We start from the raw sequence: 18,362 nt of genomic DNA on the forward strand, positions 1-18,362 counted from the left end.
CTCCTACGGCCTGGAGATGCTCGCGAGTCCCACCAAGCTCCACCATCTCCTCCTCCCGGCGCCGCCGCATCTCGCCTTCGCTCTCCCGCACGCCGCGCCGCCGCTCCACGCGTGGCTTCCCCTCTCCCGCGTGGCGCCGCCGCGCGTCGCGGCACTCACGCATGGCTCCTCGTGCCGAATGCGACGGAGGGGTACGAGGGCTAAAGTTGTGGCTGCCGGAGGAGACGAGGCGAGCAGCTCCGGCCCGACCAAGTTCTCCGTGAAAATTCCCGTCGGCGACCGCCACGTGAGCCGCTAACCTATACCCTTTCTGTACTTCCCGTTTGCGCGCGCAATGCTCTGTTAGTGTCTGCGCATTGCAGTATTGGGATTTTGAACTCTGTCGCGCGACATTTTCACGCGGTTGTTTGCAGTTCCTAAGTTGTCCTTAAATGTTCAAAGCTAATACCTATGGTAATGGTACTATTTCGTTATGTGCTCACTATTATTCGTCTGGGAGTTTTTACAGTTTGTATACATGTTTTTGCCTCAGTTGTTTGACACAGCGTGAGAATGTCTTTTTAACTGGATTGGTTCTTTTGGTCTCTCAGATATTAGTGGAAACAGGACACATTGGGAGGCAAGCCAGTGCTTCTGTAATGGTCACGGATGGCGAAACAGTAAGTGGTTGAAATTTAGCATCTAAATACCTCACGTTCTTCCTCGCACACACGAGTCACATATGAAATAATACAGCTGGTCTAAACACCGAAATTTTGAAATGCATGATTTAGACTACTCAATCCATTGACTGTGTACCAATGATTTGATGTTGTGGTGGTAGAATGGGTTCTAATTTTCTCAGGAGTTCTAGGGGGAGCGTTTGACGATTCGGTTGCCCTATTATGACTATACAGCAATTTTGTGTGTAATTGGCTAGATTTATATTTGTACTATGCCTTGTGTAGCTACCTGTCTCAAAGATCAATTATCGGTTGTAGACTAGTAGTTTTCATGTTCCGTAATGTACTCAATTCATGCCATGGGCAGAGCAGGAATCTGAACACCCTTGAACATTTTCCACACTTTAGGCTCCCATGAATTTGTTGCTGTTCCTAATTCTGTGCTTGAGCGTGCATTGCAACAAGATAAACCTGCCTTGTTCCTTATGTCACCGTCTCGTTCTCATAATTTCGTCATGTCAGTTCCAGGGGACACCAAAATTTCCTACGCATACCACCATTTAAACGTACTCTTTTTTAACTAAGACAGAGATCTGATGATCATCGCTATTTTCCAGTAGCGTCAAAACTTTTGCATACCTAACTAAAATCTCTAATTGCACTGCAGATTGTCTACTGTTCTGTTTGTATGGCTGATACTCCAAGCGATCCTTCTGATTTTTTCCCAATGTCGGTTCACTATCAGGAGCGCCTTTCAGCTGCTGGAAGAACTAGGTACAGAAACCCAAAGTAGTTCTTGCCGTTTGTGTCATCAACTATCACCTGTGCTTTGTGTATTTTCATTCACTCTACTCTTATTTTTTATCCAATGCAGTGGTGGTTTTTTTAAACGAGAAGGAAGGGCAAAAGACCACGAGGTTCACTATAAGAACTTTTGCTATATTGCTTTGTTTTATTTGTCGGTTCATTATAGTTTCTTTCTTGCTTTAATTGCAGGTTTTAGTATGCAGATTAATAGACAGGCCTCTACGCCCTACTATGCCCAAGGGGTTCTACTATGAAACTCAGATTCTATCCTGGGTAATCCAACGATTTTTTTGTGTACATACATAAATTATACCATCATTTTTGAGCTTGAGCACAATGTGTCATCAATTTCACCTATTACTTGTTTTTCAATTTTTTTTTTAGAAAAGGAGGAATACCCGGCCTCTGCATCAATCGATGCATGCAGCCATATTATTAAATAAAAACGTAACAAGGTCATAAGGTCCAAAGATGCTCATAAACTGAGCAGTAGTAGAAAGTAAATAAATCTGGAAAGCACCACACCCGGCGATATAAGACTGAAAAAGTGCCACATCCGGCGATATAATAAGCTACGATGCCTACACACCTAGCCTATTATTAGCTCGCCACCCAAATCGGTTGAAGATAGCCCGTGCTACCATCTCCCCATGGTTGCACCCAATAACCAAAGGCTCCCTGAAGTCTGCATGAGTGAGTAAGGACCACATATGGATCCAAGCTGTAGCTCTGTAGATAACCTGCAAAAAATTGGTGAATTGTGTCCCATTAAAAATCTTATCATTTCTAGTGTTCCATATAGCCCAAAATAATGCACATACTCCTATCCGAATATGTTTAGCTAAGTGTACATCTACTCCATTAAGCCACGTCCCAAATAACTTGTTTATGCTCCTTGGAGGTTGAAAGTTAAAGGCTATATGAATTGATCGCCATAATAATTGTGCAAGAGGACATTCGAGAAAGAGGTGTTTAATCGTTTCATTTTGATCACAAAGACAACACCTAGAGTTACCAACCCAATTCCTTTTTGCCAAGTTATCTTGGTTAGAATAACCTCTTTATGGACAAACCACATAAATATTTTAATATGAAGCGGAACTTTAATCTTCCAAATATGCAACGACCTCGACAATGGCCCGGAGTCAATTAGGTCCGAATACATGGATTTCATTGAGAAGATTCCATTCGTGGTTAACTTCCAGCGAATTGTATCCGCCTGATCAGATAGGTGAACCTCCATCAACCTACGAACCAGGTGCAACCAAGCATTCCAACGTTCCCCTACTAGGGATCTCCTAAATTGGATATTAAGCGGTGTCGAATTTAATACTATGGCAGCATAATCCTCCTTACGTTGCACAATACTATATGAGGATGGATATTGCAAAGCCAAAGGCGTCTCCCCTAGCCATGTATCCTCCCAAAATCGAGTAGTATTACCATTACCAACTAGGAATTTCACTCGTTGGAAGAAAGTTGCTTTCGTCCTCATTAATCCCTTCCAGAATGGTGAGTCCGTTGGCCTAGCAGTGACTTGGGCCAAAGTCTTAGAGTGTAAGTATTTATTCCGCAAGATTTGTATCCACATACCGTCGGTCTCAGTAGATATTCTGTATAGCCACTTGCTAAGCAGACATCTATTTTTGACCTCTAAATTTTTGATCCCTAACCTGCCCTGGTCTTTTGGCCTGCAAATAATATCCCATCTAGCCAATCTATACTTCTTCTTGCCTCATCACTTTGCCAAAAGAATCGGGATCTATAAAAGTCAAGTCTTTTCTGTACCCCTACCGGTACTTCAAAGAAAGATAGAAGGAACATTGGCAGGCTCGTCAAAACCGAATTTATCAAAACCAACCGACCTCCGTATGACATGAGCTTGCCCTTCCAGCAACTCAGTTTCTTTTCAAATTGATCTTCTATACATTTCCATTCCTTGTTCGTTAAACGTCTATGATGAATTGGGATCCCTAGATAACTAAAAGGTAAGGATCCCATTTCACAACCGAACAAATTTCTATAGTCATCTTGTTCCTCTTTGGCTCTCCCAAAACAGAACAATTCACTTTTATTGAAGTTGATTTTAAGCCCAGACAGTTGCTCAAAAAGACACAATACAAGCTTCATATTCCTAGCTTTTGCAAGATCATGTTCCGTGAATATAATAGTGTCATCCGCGTATTGTAGGACGGAGACCCTCCCCTCTACAAGGTGGGGATGAGTCCTCCTACTTGGCCACTCTCTTTGGCCGGGCCAATTAGTACTGCCAACATATCTGCTACAATGTCAAACAGCACCGAAGACATGGAATCTCCCTGTCGTAACCCCTTACGTGTCTAGGAAAAATGTCCTTAATCGTCGTTGACTTTTATTCCGACACTACCTTTCTGTATGAATGAATCCACCTGAGATCTCCAAGACTCATTGAAGCCCTTCATACGTAAGGCTTGCTGCAAAAAGGGCCATTTGACCTTATCATACGCTTTTTCAAAATCCAATTTGAAGATAACACCATCTAATTTCTTCGTATGGATTTCATGCAGCGTTTCATGTAAGACCACAACCCCTTCAAGGATGTGTCGTCCTGGCATGAAAGCAATTTGTGTTGGTTGCACAACCGAATGGGCTATTTGTGTCAACCTGTTCGTGCCAACCTTTGTAAAAGTCTTAAAGCTTACATTGAGAAGACAGATCGGTCTGAATTGCTCAATGCGAATAGCCTCAACCCTCTTTGGCAACGACTTTATTGTTCCAAAATTGAGGTGAAAGAGGTTTAAGTGGCCATCGAACAAATCATGGAACATAGGCATAAGATCTCCCTTTATGATATGCCAACATTTATGATAAAATTCCGCCGGGAACCCATCCGGCCCAGGGACTTTATTATGCTTCATTTGCGTTATTGCATCAAAGACCTCTTTCTCAGTGAACGGAGCAGACAACAACTCATTCTCTTCTAAGTTAAGTTGAGGTATGTCTCCGATCGAATTCTCATCTAGAGCTACAAAACTTTCTTCTGGTGCTCCAAAAAGCTTCTTATAATATTCAGAGATGTACAATTTTAGGTTCTCGTGTCCTACAATTGTACCCTCATCTTGTTTGAGCTGTAATATCCTCTTCTTTCTATGTTTCCCATTAGCTATCATATGAAAAAACTGTGTATTATCATCTCCTTGGACGATCTTAGACACCTTTGCTCTAAGCGCCCATTTCATTTCCTCCTCTCTCATAAGGGTTTGTAACTTCTTCTCGGCCTCATTCTTAATATCTCGCTCCGACATATTAATAAGGGTGGATTCCGCTTTCACATCAAGTTCATTAATAATTTGTGTTAGCCTCTCCTTTTCAACTTTGTAAATACCACTTTGGTTTTTGGCCCATCCCCTCAAGAATTGGCGCAAATGTCTAATTTTGTTCTGCCATATTTCCACATGAGAAGTCCCACCAGACTCCCTGGCCCATTCTGTGGCAATAAGATTTAGGAAGCCCTCCCTCTCGAACCATCCTACTCCGAAAGAGAACGTATTTCTGTTGCCCACATGGGTCGATTCCCTGGAATCAACCAGTAATGGGGCATGGTCCGAAATGGCCCTCTGTAGAGCTCGAACCGTTACCAATGGAAATTTCTGTTCCCACTCAACACTAGTAAGGACCCTATCCAATTTCTCATAGGTAGGAAGTGGTAAGGAATTAGCCCACGTGAATTGTCTACCAGAGAGTTCAATCTCCCTCAAGTCGAGACTCTCAATGATCATATTGAACATGAATGACCACCTTCCATCGAAATTGTCATTATTTTTCTCCTCTTTTCTTCTAATGATGTTGAAATCTCCTCCAACCATAATGGGCAGCCTTTCATCCCCCACAAACTCTCACAAAATCTGCAAGGAAGTCAGGCTTAAGTTCTGGCTGCGCCGCACCATATACGGCCACCAAAGCCCACCTGAAGCCATAATTTTTCGATCTCACTCGAAATTTGACAGCAAGTTCACTGTGAACCACATTTAGCACTTCTAAATTTTCGCACTTCACCCCAAGTAGGATCTCTCCAGATCGCCCCTACACGTCTCTAATAAAGCCATGAAATCCAATTTTTGCTTGTATCACTAAGGAATCTTCTTTTAGCCAAGTCCACTAGACCTCTGCTACCAGAATATTCCTTTCATATTTCATCATGGAATTTTTTCTTTTGTTTAACTCTCGCGCTCCTACGCACCGCCGATGTGGGATAAACCTTCCTCTTCTAGGTTCTTTTTGGTTTATCCTTCATCTCCTCTGTGAGAAGAGGGTTGGTGTCAGTAAGAACAATGGCATTTGGTTGCAAAGGGGCCATATACCCCTCGGCAATCACATCCTCATCCTCACCTTCTAAGCCCTCCGTGGGGACTAAATCCTCACAGAGACTCTGAAGCGCTGTTACTCCTAGATCATTAATATCAATGTCATTCATGGGTTTTACCGCCGCTATATTTCGGATTAAATCCAGAGCTCTATCTGTTTCTAAATCTAACAGATCATTAATGGATTTGGCGGTTTCTTTGCCATTACTACCAAGAGAGATCCCTAAGTTGCTGGCTTTATCAATAATTTCATGTTCAGAAAAGTGCAGAATGGAACAACTTGTATTAACCGACATACCTGTATGAGCTTCGATGTCGTGAAGCTTGGCGGCCCTCATAAAAACTTGTATTAACCGACATACCTGTATGAACAACTTGTTTTCATTTGCGAGCTTTATTATTCATATGATCAACAAATAAATTCTTCTTATTGCAGGTTTTCAGTTATGACGGTATTCATTCCCCAGATTGCGTGGCTGTGACAGCTGCTGGTATCGCCATGTAGGTTTAATGAAAACATTGGATTAGTCAAGTATTCTGTGGATTTTTACCCAAGTATTTCAGCTGCTCTTATTTATCACCAAGCTATCTCTGCAGGGCACTCTCTGAAGTTCCAAATAAACAAACAATTGCTGGCGTAAGAATCGGTATGATTAACGATCATTTTGTTGTTAACCCAACCACTGAACAAATGGAGGACTCGGAATTGGATTTGATGATGGCTGGGACCGATAGTGCTATATTGATGATAGAGGTTTATGCTCAAGTTTTGTTACAGTTGCACATATACTTTCCCCAGCCCATTTTGCTTAAAGAAAAGAATCTTAAAGAAAAGAATATTCACATATTTGTCGGGTGTTTGCCTACCAGTCTCTTAAGTCTTCTAATTTTCTTGATAGTTAGTTGGGCATTAATTCTCCCGAGATGAGAAGTTGACATACTCCCTCCGTTCCTAAATATTTGTCTTCTAGAGATTTTATATGAACTGCCACATACGGATGTATTAGACATAGTTTAGAGTGTAAATTCACTCATTTTGTTGTGTATGTAGTCATTTGTTGAAATCTCTAGAAAGACAAATATTTAGGAACGGAGGGAGTAGTTTTTATCACTGGTTTATAAGCATGTACATTACGAGATCTAAGCTTTACTAGTATGATGCCACGCTGCTATTTTTGTGACAACAGCCCGCTAGCAGTTATGTTAAGCCTTGTTTGGTTTGCGCTAATTTTTCCCCTTACCCAGCATTTGCTTGCTGAATCGGCGGCCCATGAATTGGCCAAATTTCAAATCTGGCAAGAAAATGAATAAGCAGGCCAAGGAGAGTGAACCTCTCTGGAATTTGGGCAGGAAACCACATGCGTGCTAAATGTGGTTAACCAGACCAAATGTGGCATAATGGAAGCTTTATTACTGCAATGAAAAAATGCGCACACGGTCTAACCCCTATTCCTCGATCCTTTTCCGTGGTTCCGCTCACAATGATCTTTGCTAGGGGCTAGGGACCTTTATATAGTGCAAATTCCAGTTTAATTCAAACTGTACAAAATTGCAGATAAGTGTCCAGATTTAATCTGTTTAAATGAAGACTCCAGGTTAACTTAACCAAGCATGCTCATTAGTAGATTTACATGATTTTTTTAACTTAACAGTAAATGAAGACTCCAGATTTACATGGGTAGCATACCATACCCTTATACTCCATCCGATCCAAATTAATCTGGATCGGAGGGAGTACTGTTTTTTATTATGCTTCTCTGCTCTTGATTCTAAAGATATATCAATTTAGGTGAACCATGCTGTCTTCTGTGATAGTTCAGTTATCTTGATCATTTCACCATCCTAGTTATTATTTACTGTTGATATCATGTCTTGATTTCTGAGTTCTGACTAGTTCTTAGTAGGGATTCTGTGACTTTCTCACAGAGGAAAAGCTACTTCAAGCTGTTGAAACAGGACAGGTTAGCTCATGACGTCTCGTTATGCTATTCTTTTGATATTGTTTTTTTGCTATCCACAGTGTAGTTTGACAAAATATGTGTGCATCTTATTGCAAGATGCACACTTAGCAGTTAATAGCGTAGGTAATCAGCAACTACAAGAAATGAGCAAGTCATTGCTCAAATATTTGATTCCTTTTTTCTGTACAAATTCTTGATGTTAGCTTTTCAGATTAGGGGTCTGCGGTCCCTCTAATTTCTAGTTACCTTTTAAGGGCAAGGTGCTGTTATTTTACCTGTATAAGGTCAAGGACAGTGAACCCAAATTAGCGAAGACTTCCTCTACAGAGAGAACCAGGAGTTTATTCAACTGGAAACATTTTCTTAGAAGATCTGCTCTCCGCTAATTATTTTATATTACATTTTTTTGCTCTAGGCACACCGCTCAGCTGATATGATCACCGCCATCTCTTTTCGCCCATATCTTAAAATAAATACTAGTTCCCTCCAAAATTATATTAAACTTTTGCCTTTATTGTCTTCTCAGGCCTCCTTCTGGTCATTTTATTTTTATTTTCCTTCCTTTGTGATTCTAACCTAAGTAAAAATCAGGTGGCGATTCGAGAAATCTGCAAGGCAATCGATGTTCTTGTCCAGACTTGTGGGAAGAAGAAAATGGTCGAGGCTATCAATTTACCACCCGCTGAACTCTACAGGCATGTTGAAGTATGAACATACTGTAGCCCTTTATTAATCAAATGTACAGTCTTTTGACTTTTGGTAGGTATATGCAACCTTTTCAAGTTCTTAATAATAGGCTTATAGTAGATGAAAACAGCAACCGTGTTACTTTTTTTAATAGTTTTTCTGGTGACGTGAGCAGTTGCTGACTTGCTGTGGGCCTGTGGCTAAAAATCTCAGATACTAATCCTTTTCTATCCTCTCTCCCGACATGTTTTATCATTTTCACTTAGTGGCACAATCGCTGCCTTGATATTAAACTGTCTGTATTGCTGTTGTCTCAGATTCTTCCTACAGGCTGTAAAATTTTCAGGTAGGCTGAGAGGTTTTTCATGGTGTTCAGATCTTACATATGTCCTCTTAAATTGTTTAGTTTATTTCAGGCTATCCCACAAAAAAACTTATTTCAGGCCATGCGCATCTACCCTGGTCTTCTATTCCGTGTTGAATTGTATCTACATATGCGTTCAAGTGTTTTAGCCTCCCAAGGGTGCCAGTGCTAAATTAGCTGTGCTGGATAGAAATGTTTGTTCTAGTAATATGTGAACACCAACAGTGTTAAATCCCAGTTAGAAAAAAATGATTGAAATACAACATGCTTTCTCCTCCCACGGCGGTATTTTGCCATTGTCGTTTAATCTGCTTTTCTTTCATAAAAAAATTAAGCTAAGTGTATCATACTTTACGTCTTCTATGCACTCATTGCTGATTTCAACTGCTAATTGTTTTCAGGATATTTCTGGACATGAGTTGGTGAAGGCATTGCAAATAAAAGAAAAAATTCCCCGTAGAAAAGCTCTTTCAGCACTGGAGGAGAAAGTAATAATGATACTTTCAGAGCAGGGTTATGTGTCCAAAGATGAGTTATCTGGACCCATTGAAAATTTAGCTGATATTGTCGAGGAGGAAGATGAGGACGAAGTTATAGAGGATGGTGAAGTGGATGAAGGTGATGTTCACATCAAGCCAGTGTCGAGAAAACCCCACCATCAGGTGATGATCATTATTTTGTTCTCATTGAATATGTCCTACAGCCTTTCTTTTTCCTATATCATCTTATTGGAGTGAACTTGAAATTCTATTTGTTGTTTTCTGTGGCACTGTTTTTAGCTTACCATCCATCTCATGCACAATTGATTATCTGTTACTTTTACTGATCTACACTGTTTCTTCTGTGTAGTTATTCTCAGAAGTTGATGTCAAGTTAGTCTTCAAGGAAGTTTCATCCAAATATCTGCGAAGGCGGATTGTAGAGGTAAATGTTATTGCTAGGATGCTTCGTTATATCTATTACAGCATTTGTTGGGTAGGAAGTTTTCACTTGCATATTGCCTTCCAGTTTGCAACTTCGCAATTCTATAGCGGATTGTAATCTGGGAAATTCAGTCATGGTGAATAATCAGATACAAAACATGATAATCTTCAAAGTCAAGGTGATGTTATGTCTGGGCACTCCCTCCGGTACTTTTTTCTCTTCGCCTAACTCAAATCATGCATACCACGGAGCTTCACTTTTGGTTGAACTTGGACTCTTTTGCCCCTGTGGTGGGTGGCTAGCAAAGATCTGGAGATCTGAGAAGATAAATACGCCTGACAGTTACTTTGCTCCTTCCTCCTCTGCATGCGCTTTGGGTTCCTTGTTTCTCCCCTCCCTTTGCATGTGCTCGAGCTGGCACGCCATGGCGCACGATCTCCCGTAGTAAATGGCGGCGAATCAGTTTCATAAACCGGCGCCAAAAGATTCAAACGAAAATGAAGAAAATAACGTGCTCCTCTCCCGCTCCTTCGAAACTGAATTGGGTGCAGTTCTACTGCCCGAAATTTAGAATGGCGCCATTGAAATAAAAAAAAACTGAGAAGCTCCCTATAAATCCATTGCTCTCCATCTCCTCAGTTAGCAATTCTCTTCTCGTTGTCCTGCACATCTCTCCTGCCTTCTTCATTTATGTCATGCGTCATCCATAGTTCATAGACTAGGGCGTTGCAGATCACATCCATGGCGCCGACGGCATCAGTGGAGCTCGCCATGCACGCTGGTCGTGTGCAGCACGCCGACGCCTCGGGCTGAAACATAACGGGGGGCGCGAGCCATGTGGGAGTGAGGGTGCTCGGCCCGCCGATCATGTGTAGCATGCTGGCGTTTCGGGCGGAAGCAGAATAGGCGGCCAGAGCATGCGGGAGTGGTGGTGCTCGGCCTACCGGCAGTGTGCAGGACCCCGGCGACCTGGGCAGAAGCGGTAGTGGTGCTGCTCGACCTGGGCCATCGGACTCCATTAATGGCGCTGGAGCAGCAGCAACCTGTAATGCCGGTCGTGGCTACGGTGCATGCAAAATGTTGGAAACGCGCTCGTTCATGGAAGGTGGAGGAAATTGCGTAGGCATTGATGGCAGGTAGTTAATGCAGCGGTGCATGCGGAGCTGCGAGTTCAGGGGTAGCATTGGAAGAAGAGGTAAAATATGCTAACACGCAGACTAATAGGGGAAAAACCGAAAAATCTAAGACGCAAAGAAAAAAGGACCGGAGGGAGTAGTCAGAACTAAGAAATACAGTATGGGCACAGTATTCTGTAAGAATTCGAAAATCAGATAGAATCTGGTTCTACTTAAAAGGCTGGCTTTCTTGTAGTGCGACATTTAGATCATTAAGACAATTCATAGTTTCATGCGCCTTGAAAATGATTTCATGAATGTTGCATGATAGTCCAGGCAGAAGTACAAATATGACCATATTATAATCCCCTCCAGTTGACTTCCCATAAGAAGAAAATGTTGAAAATACAGTTGTGCCTGGTAGGAGGCACAGCTGTTATGGCAAAGTGGGTTAGTTGCATGACAGTAGTAGAGACTGTCTATGCACAGAATAGGGCTGCTGCATCACACAGCACTAAGTGCAGCAATGCCTGTGGGGCATGGCCTCTATCCATTAATAGTTTGATTTAATAGTTGCAGGGTTTAGTTTTTGGAATACATTACCTTGTAAGACTTTTACTAGGACCGATAGACTGAGAACTGAGAGCTAGCAAGTGGCTGGAGTTCAAGGTGCTGAATCCGCCCACCTGTGTTCAAGTCCGCTATGCGGACTCCGCTTGGGTACTATCTTAATTTGCGGAGAGGTGTCACTTCTATCTAACAGCAGACAGTTAAAGGAGGGATCCTTCCCCGTTTAGCCAACGTTTTTTAGGATCGATAGACTTTCTACTTAAATCTTTCTGTGGTATATGCTACTATTATTATTCATGCCTTTTCTGAATGTGCTCAAACTCCAGGGCGAAAAGCGAAGCGATGGACGGAGTGCCTGTGAGCTTCGCCCCATTAATTCTCAATGTGGAATACTCCCACGGGCACATGGTAGTGCACTGTTCACAAGGGGAGAAACACAGGTAAGGTAATACACTTAATTTGAGAGTCTAATGCAACTGATATTCCTCACAACATAACCTTTTGGTATCGTTTTCTTGCATATGATGCTTATTGTCTCACTAATCCTCAAATTAACCGGGCAACTCTCTTCTTATAATACAATGGTGGAACTCCCGTCCCACTTATTGGTTTCGTTTTCATGATTGTGTCACTAATCCTATTTGATTCCTGCTGCTGCTTTAGGAATCTTGCATTTGTATTTTATTCACATAATGTGGTATATTTTTATGAACCACAAATTGATTTCTTATTGCAGTAAATACTTGTTGCCACTTTGTGTAGATCTAGTAGTTTTTTGCGGAGCAATTCCAATTTGTGTAGCAATTTATTGCAATTTTGTGACGTATGAGTGTAGACATTTACTCAGCATACTAATCACAATTTCGCAAGAACAAGAAATGTAGCTGCATGTGTCACTACACTGTTTTCTCTTATAACAGACAGTTTCTGCTTGAGTTGAAGTAGTGTTAAACACAGTACCTCTAAATCTGTACTTGTTCAAAAAATCATAATAAAAACTGTATGTTTTTAACGTTTCTTATTTGATCATGCAGGCACTGGCTGTGGTCACTTTAGGTGACTATCAGATGGCACAAAGAATTGACACCCTTGTTGACACCGAGGAATCAAAGAGTTTCTATCTTCAGGTACGTGATATGAATGTTGGTTCATGACATATCATCTTGCTTGGCGAGTTTTTTTTTTTTTGAATATTTTTGCTTGGCCAGTGTCACATATCCAGAGTTAAAAAATCTTCATCTATTGTTTCTCATATAGTTCGACTGAATAGAAATTAGATTTGTAATGCTTTGCTGGGCTTTTAGATAGTTCCATTTATGAGGGCAATTGTTTTCAACTATTCCTTGTGAAATATATCCGGATCTGGTAAATGTAGATCTATTAACTATGAAAATGCTAAATGGAGGCCAAAGTTTGAAAGTTTCAAAATTAAGACTTATACGTTTCAATTTTTTTTGAAAAAATACACATACACCCAGATACATAGTGTACATGTGTGTAAATTTTCATGATGAAATACGTTAAAATAAGGGCTACCAAAAAAAATCTGTGGCTTTTCAGTACATACACTGTTCATTCTCAAAGTCCTTGGTTTTTTTTGTGCAGCTTGCAGTTCAAGGTATTTCATCGTGAAAGTTTACACGCATATACATTACATCCTTGTATAGGTGTTTTTCATCCGATTTTTCTGAAACTGAAAAGTTTTTTTTTAATCTCGGCCTCCAAAATTCCCTACTGTATTAACTACTCCCTCTGTCCCATATTAATTGTCGCTCAGAAGGTAAACAGTGACAATTAATGTAGTTGTATATTAGCGCTTTTGACATGTGTTGCGTACAGTAAAGAGTGTTGTCTTAAGCTACTAGCACTTAACAGAGCCCATTCACAATATATTAGAAGTAAGATTTAATCTGTGAAGATACTGGTACCACTTTGTAGTTTAAGCAGTTATTTCTTGAACATTATATTGCTCTCATAGGGCAGCCCGGTGCATGTAGATCCTTCTAGCGCAGGGTCACGGACTTGAACCCGTGACCTGATGGTCACAAGGCAACAGCTGTACCCCTGCGCCAAGGCTCCCCTTCATTAATATTACTCTCATAGTTTTAACAAAAACACACTGGGTCTGTTCAACTAGAGAAAACCCGAGACCGCTGCCACTGCCATGTTCTTTCTGGTTCAGCTCATGATTCTGTCCTCTAAAAGCTAGTTAATTTTATTATTGTTCGGGAAGACTCGCCGTAGTAAGAATTGAGTTTGGGGCGTCCCACCTATCTAACACAGTTCCCACTAGGCGCTTTGTAGTGATTTGCTTGTTGGGGCAGGCAATAAATATATTAAACTACCATGTTTTGAGGCGCTCTAGATTGCCGTATGCATCTGTTACATAACATGATATGAACTGACGAACAGATGCCTCAAAGTTTCACCGGCTGGTCCAATTATTGTGTGTTTATAAATATTAAACTACCATGTTTTGAGCCGCTCTAGATTGCCGTATGCATCTGTTACATAACATGGTATGAACTGAGTTGAGAACACAGGTTTAGGGTTTTGCGTGGGTGGTTGACATCCAGCCTCCCGTCTTAATATATAGATGATCACAATTACAATTACATACGTATACAAATACGTGTACAGGGACAATATACTAGACCCTACTTTACATGCCCCCTCAATCTGAACTACATACAAGATTCAGATTGGTTCTAAAACGGTCTAGCATTTGTCTAGTAGCGGGTTTAGTAAATACATCCGCTAACTGATCATCTGTAGAAATAAACCTGACTTCCAGTTCACAAGCAGCTACTCGTTCTCTCAAAGTGGAAATCAATCTCAATGTGTTTAGTCCGAGCATGACACACTGGATTCGCCGTCAGGTAAGTTGCCCCTAAGTTATCACACCACAATATAGGAGTGCGCTGCCGTGGGACTCCCAAGTTCTGTGAGAACTGAGTCTATCCAAATGGCTTCAGCCGCGCCATTGGCCAATGCCTTATACTCTGCCTTGGTACTTGATCTCGAGACTGTGGGTTGCTTCTTCGAGCTCCAAGATACAAGGTTAGGTCCAACAAATATAGCAAAACCACCAGTGGAGCGCCTATCATCAACACAGCCTGCCCAGTCTGCATCGGTGAATATACTCACTCCAGTCAATCTGGACTTACGAATCTGTAGTCCCATGTCTAGCGTACCTTTGACATATCTCAGAATACGCTTGACTGCTTCCCAATGATCCTCCGTTGGCTGAGACAGGAACTGACACACTTTGTTCACTGCGAAGGAGATATCAGGACGAGTGAGGGTCAAATACTGAAGTGCTCCAACCACACTGAGATACCGGAAGGAGTCATCTCTACCCAGTAGTGCACCACTATGACGCGAGAGACTCTCGGATGTAGCAAGCGGAGTGGAAGTGGCCTTGCAGTTCTCCATGTTGACGCGATGAAGAAGATCCAAAGCATACTTTTTCTGCGTCAAGGTCATGCCCACTGAATGAAAGGACGCTTCCAAACCAAGAAAGTACTCGAGGCGACCCAAATCTTTGATGGGAAAGCTAGCAGACAACGACTGCACAAGACGATCCACCACGGCGGGGGTAGAGTCAGCAATCACAATATCATCAACATACACCAGCATGTATATCTGTATAGTACCCTGGGAGAAGATGAACAGAGACGCATCTGATCTGGAGGCAACAAAACCGAGCTGCGAAAGGCGCTGACTCAAACGAGCATACCAGGCACGGGGCGACTGCTTGAGACCATAAATAGGCCGCTGAAGTTTGCAGACATGAGAGGGATAAGTGGCATCCTCGAACCCAGGTGGCTGCTGCATGTACACATCTTCGGCCAAGAACCCATGTAAAAAGGCATTGCTCACATCAATCTGTCGGAGGCTCCAACCACGAGACATAGCAAGAGACAGAACCAAGCGAACCGTGGCAGGCTTCACCCCCGGGCTAAAAGTATCTCCGTAGTCAATCCCATGCTGTTGAGTGAAACCACGAGCAACAAGACGAGCTTTGTGCTTATCAACAGACCCATCCGGACGATGCTTGGTTTTGAAAATCCACTTGCAGCTCACAATGTTAACACCAGGTGGCCGAGGCGACACCCAGGTGTTAGTGTGACGTAGAGTAGTGAACTCCTCGGACATGGCGGCATGCCACGCAGGTTCACCCAGAGCATCACGATGGGAAACCGGCGCGGCGAAGAAGGCACGGCGGCGAGAGTCATGTCGAACCGTGCCATCAGTGTAAGACTTCTCTTTGCGCGTGTGATCACGATGGCGTGTAACCATAGCATGCGCCGGAGCTGCATCGCCGGTAGGAGAAGACGACGGCGACGAGGGGTCGGCTGAGGGACACGGGCCGAGAGACGATGGTGTGCTGGACTGGCCCAGGCAAGGGTGGCGGCCCGGGTGACGGACCGGGCGAGGGTGGCGCCCCAGCCGCGCCGAACGAGGGTGGTGACCCAGCCGCGTCCGTGGTCGCGCCATCGGGCGAGGCAGCCGTGCCTGCCTCAGGCGGCGGGACATGCACACCGGGCGCATCAGGAGGCGTCGGAGCAGCAACATGTACCTGGGGGAAACTCAAAGCAATATCACCTGCAGAAGACAAGTTAGGTGACAAATAGGACATGTCATATTTACGCACATGGACATCCGGAACCGGTTCATCGGAGGGAAAAGTGAGTGCATGTTCAAGAGAAGAAGGATCAACCGAAATGCCGGGTTGAGAGTAAGGGAACACAATCTCGTCGAAAACATCATGAGAGATGTATATCCGACCGGAGGTACGGTCAAGACACTTAGCCCTTATGCAAAGGACTATAGCCAAGGAAAACACACATCTTGGACCGAAACTCAAGTTTGTGAGCATTGTACTTGCGGAGACTAGGCCAGCAAGCACACCCAAAAATCCGAAGGGAGTAGTAGTTAGGCCGAACATGAAACAGACGGAACAGAGGTGTGTCCTTGTTGAGAATCGGAGTGGGCATACGGTTGATGAGGTAACATGCCGTGAGAAAAGCCTCATCCCAAAACCAAAGTGGAAGAGAGGAGTGCGCAAGCAAGGCAAGACCGGTCTCGACCAAATGTCGGTGTTTGCGCTCGACAATACTGTTCTGCTGAGAGGTATGTGGACATGACACTCGGTGAGAGATGCCCGTGTGTTGAAAGTAGCGATGGAGTTTGTGGTATTCACCACCCCAGTCGGACTGAACGGCCTTGATTTTATAATCCAGAAGGCGTTCGACATGAGCCTGAAAGTTGTAGAAAACTTGCTCAACATCAGACTTGTGTTTAAGCAAATAAATCCAGGTGAAGCCCGTGTAGTCATCAATAAAACTAACATAATACTTGTACCCTCCCGATGAAGCACGAGCGGGACCCCAAACATCTGAATGTATTAATTCAAGAGGTACAGTAGTGATATGAAACGAAGTAGAATAAGGTAGTTGATGACTCTTAGCACGTTGACAGGCATCACAAACCAACGATGGATTATTTGAACTAGAACACGGAAGTTCATGACTCCGGACAATGGAAGTGACCACATTATTTGTAGGATGACCAAGACGTTGATGCCATTGCGACGACGAAACTCGAACACCGGAGGAGGCACGGCGAGACGATGAAGATGACGCACGAGCGAAGGGAACCGGATAGACCCCCCCGTAGCTTCTACCGTGAAGGATTACGCGCCTGGTTGCTTTGTCCTTAACAAGGAAAAAACGACGGTGAAATTCAACAAACACGTCATTATCACAAAGAAGACGGTAAACAGAGAAGATGTTGACTGCTGTGTGGAACATGAAGGATGTTACGCAGTTTAAGAGATGAACCCGGTAAACGCGAATGACCAATGTGTGAAATAGACAAACCTGCACCATTGGCCACCTGAACCTGATCTTTGCCGTCATAGCGCTCATGAACCTGGAGGCGCTCAAGATCATTAGTCAAGTGATCCGTAGCCCCAGTATCCAGCACCCAAGGAAAGTCGACGGTGTTGGTGGAGGCCGAGTTGGTGGAGCGGGAGTTGTGATCCTGATCATAGCGCTTGCGGCAGTCGTCGGCTTCATGGCCCCCGTTCTTGCAAATTTGGCACCGGGGACGCCAGCGGTTGTGACGCCCACCTCCTCCGCCGTTGTGCCGGCGTTGCCCCCTCCACCTTGCCGGCCATTGCCGGCATAACCAGCGTTGCGGTCACGGCCGCCGGTGTTGCCGCCATTACCGCCCTGGCGGCTCTGCCCTGGCTGGCCATGTCCATCAGCCGGGCGCCCTCCCCCGTGGGAGGGATAGGGATCGGAGTAGGGCGCGCGTCTGCCCGCACCGTACGAACCCGAACGGGTCACGGCGTTCGTGGAGGGAGACCACCCCTCCACCGCACTCTGCTGTGCCTGCAGCGCCTCGAAGGACAGAACCAATGAGTAAAAACTGGAGTAGGGCATCGGTGCATTACTCACGCCCAAGGAGGCGGCGATGGAGTTGTAGGCGGATCCGAGGCCGGTGAGGATGTGATCGATAAGCTCATCATCGCGGATCGGAGAGCCGGCGGCGGCCATAATGTCGGCCAGGGCTTTCATCTTGTGCATGTATTCCCCGGCAGACAGATCGTCCTTCCTCAGCGACTGAAGTTGCCGCCGGATGTGGCGGACATTGGCGCGGCTCTGGGCACCGAACATGGCGGCGACGGCTGTCCACACCGCATGCGCCGACTCGCAGCCAATGAGTTGGCATGCAATATCCTCATCCATGGAGGTGAGAAGAAGCCCCTTGGCGCGCTGATCTTGAACCCACCATTGGTGGTACTTCGGGTTAGCGACGGTGGTAGCAGCGTCGCCGGTGCCGACAACGAGTGTTTTGGCCGGTGCCGCCTTGGTGCCATCGAGGTGTCCGTGGAGGTCGGCACCGGCAAGAACGGTGCT

The 18,362-nt window shown here is 44.0% G+C and overlaps 1 protein-coding gene across 1 annotated transcript in view; it reads left to right on the top strand.

The window, feature by feature from the left end:
• Positions 1-6: 6 nt before the first annotated feature.
• Positions 7-18,362, top strand: part of LOC119363643 (probable polyribonucleotide nucleotidyltransferase 1, chloroplastic) — a 23,169-nt gene continuing 4,813 nt past the window's right edge. The window contains exons 1-13 of the mRNA XM_037629013.1: positions 7-286; positions 591-659; positions 1,330-1,436; positions 1,537-1,579; positions 1,659-1,742; positions 6,249-6,313; positions 6,410-6,566; positions 7,717-7,773; positions 8,365-8,478; positions 9,226-9,486; positions 9,674-9,748; positions 11,760-11,873; positions 12,468-12,560. Of these exons, the coding sequence (XP_037484910.1) occupies positions 17-286; positions 591-659; positions 1,330-1,436; positions 1,537-1,579; positions 1,659-1,742; positions 6,249-6,313; positions 6,410-6,566; positions 7,717-7,773; positions 8,365-8,478; positions 9,226-9,486; positions 9,674-9,748; positions 11,760-11,873; positions 12,468-12,560 (1,509 nt within the window). The 5' untranslated portion in view covers positions 7-16. The remainder of the gene's footprint in view (positions 287-590; positions 660-1,329; positions 1,437-1,536; positions 1,580-1,658; positions 1,743-6,248; positions 6,314-6,409; positions 6,567-7,716; positions 7,774-8,364; positions 8,479-9,225; positions 9,487-9,673; positions 9,749-11,759; positions 11,874-12,467; positions 12,561-18,362) is intronic.

Source organism: Triticum dicoccoides, chromosome 2B, assembly GCF_002162155.2.
Source record: "Triticum dicoccoides isolate Atlit2015 ecotype Zavitan chromosome 2B, WEW_v2.0, whole genome shotgun sequence".
In the NCBI taxonomy this organism is placed as follows: Eukaryota; Viridiplantae; Streptophyta; class Magnoliopsida; order Poales; family Poaceae; genus Triticum; species Triticum dicoccoides.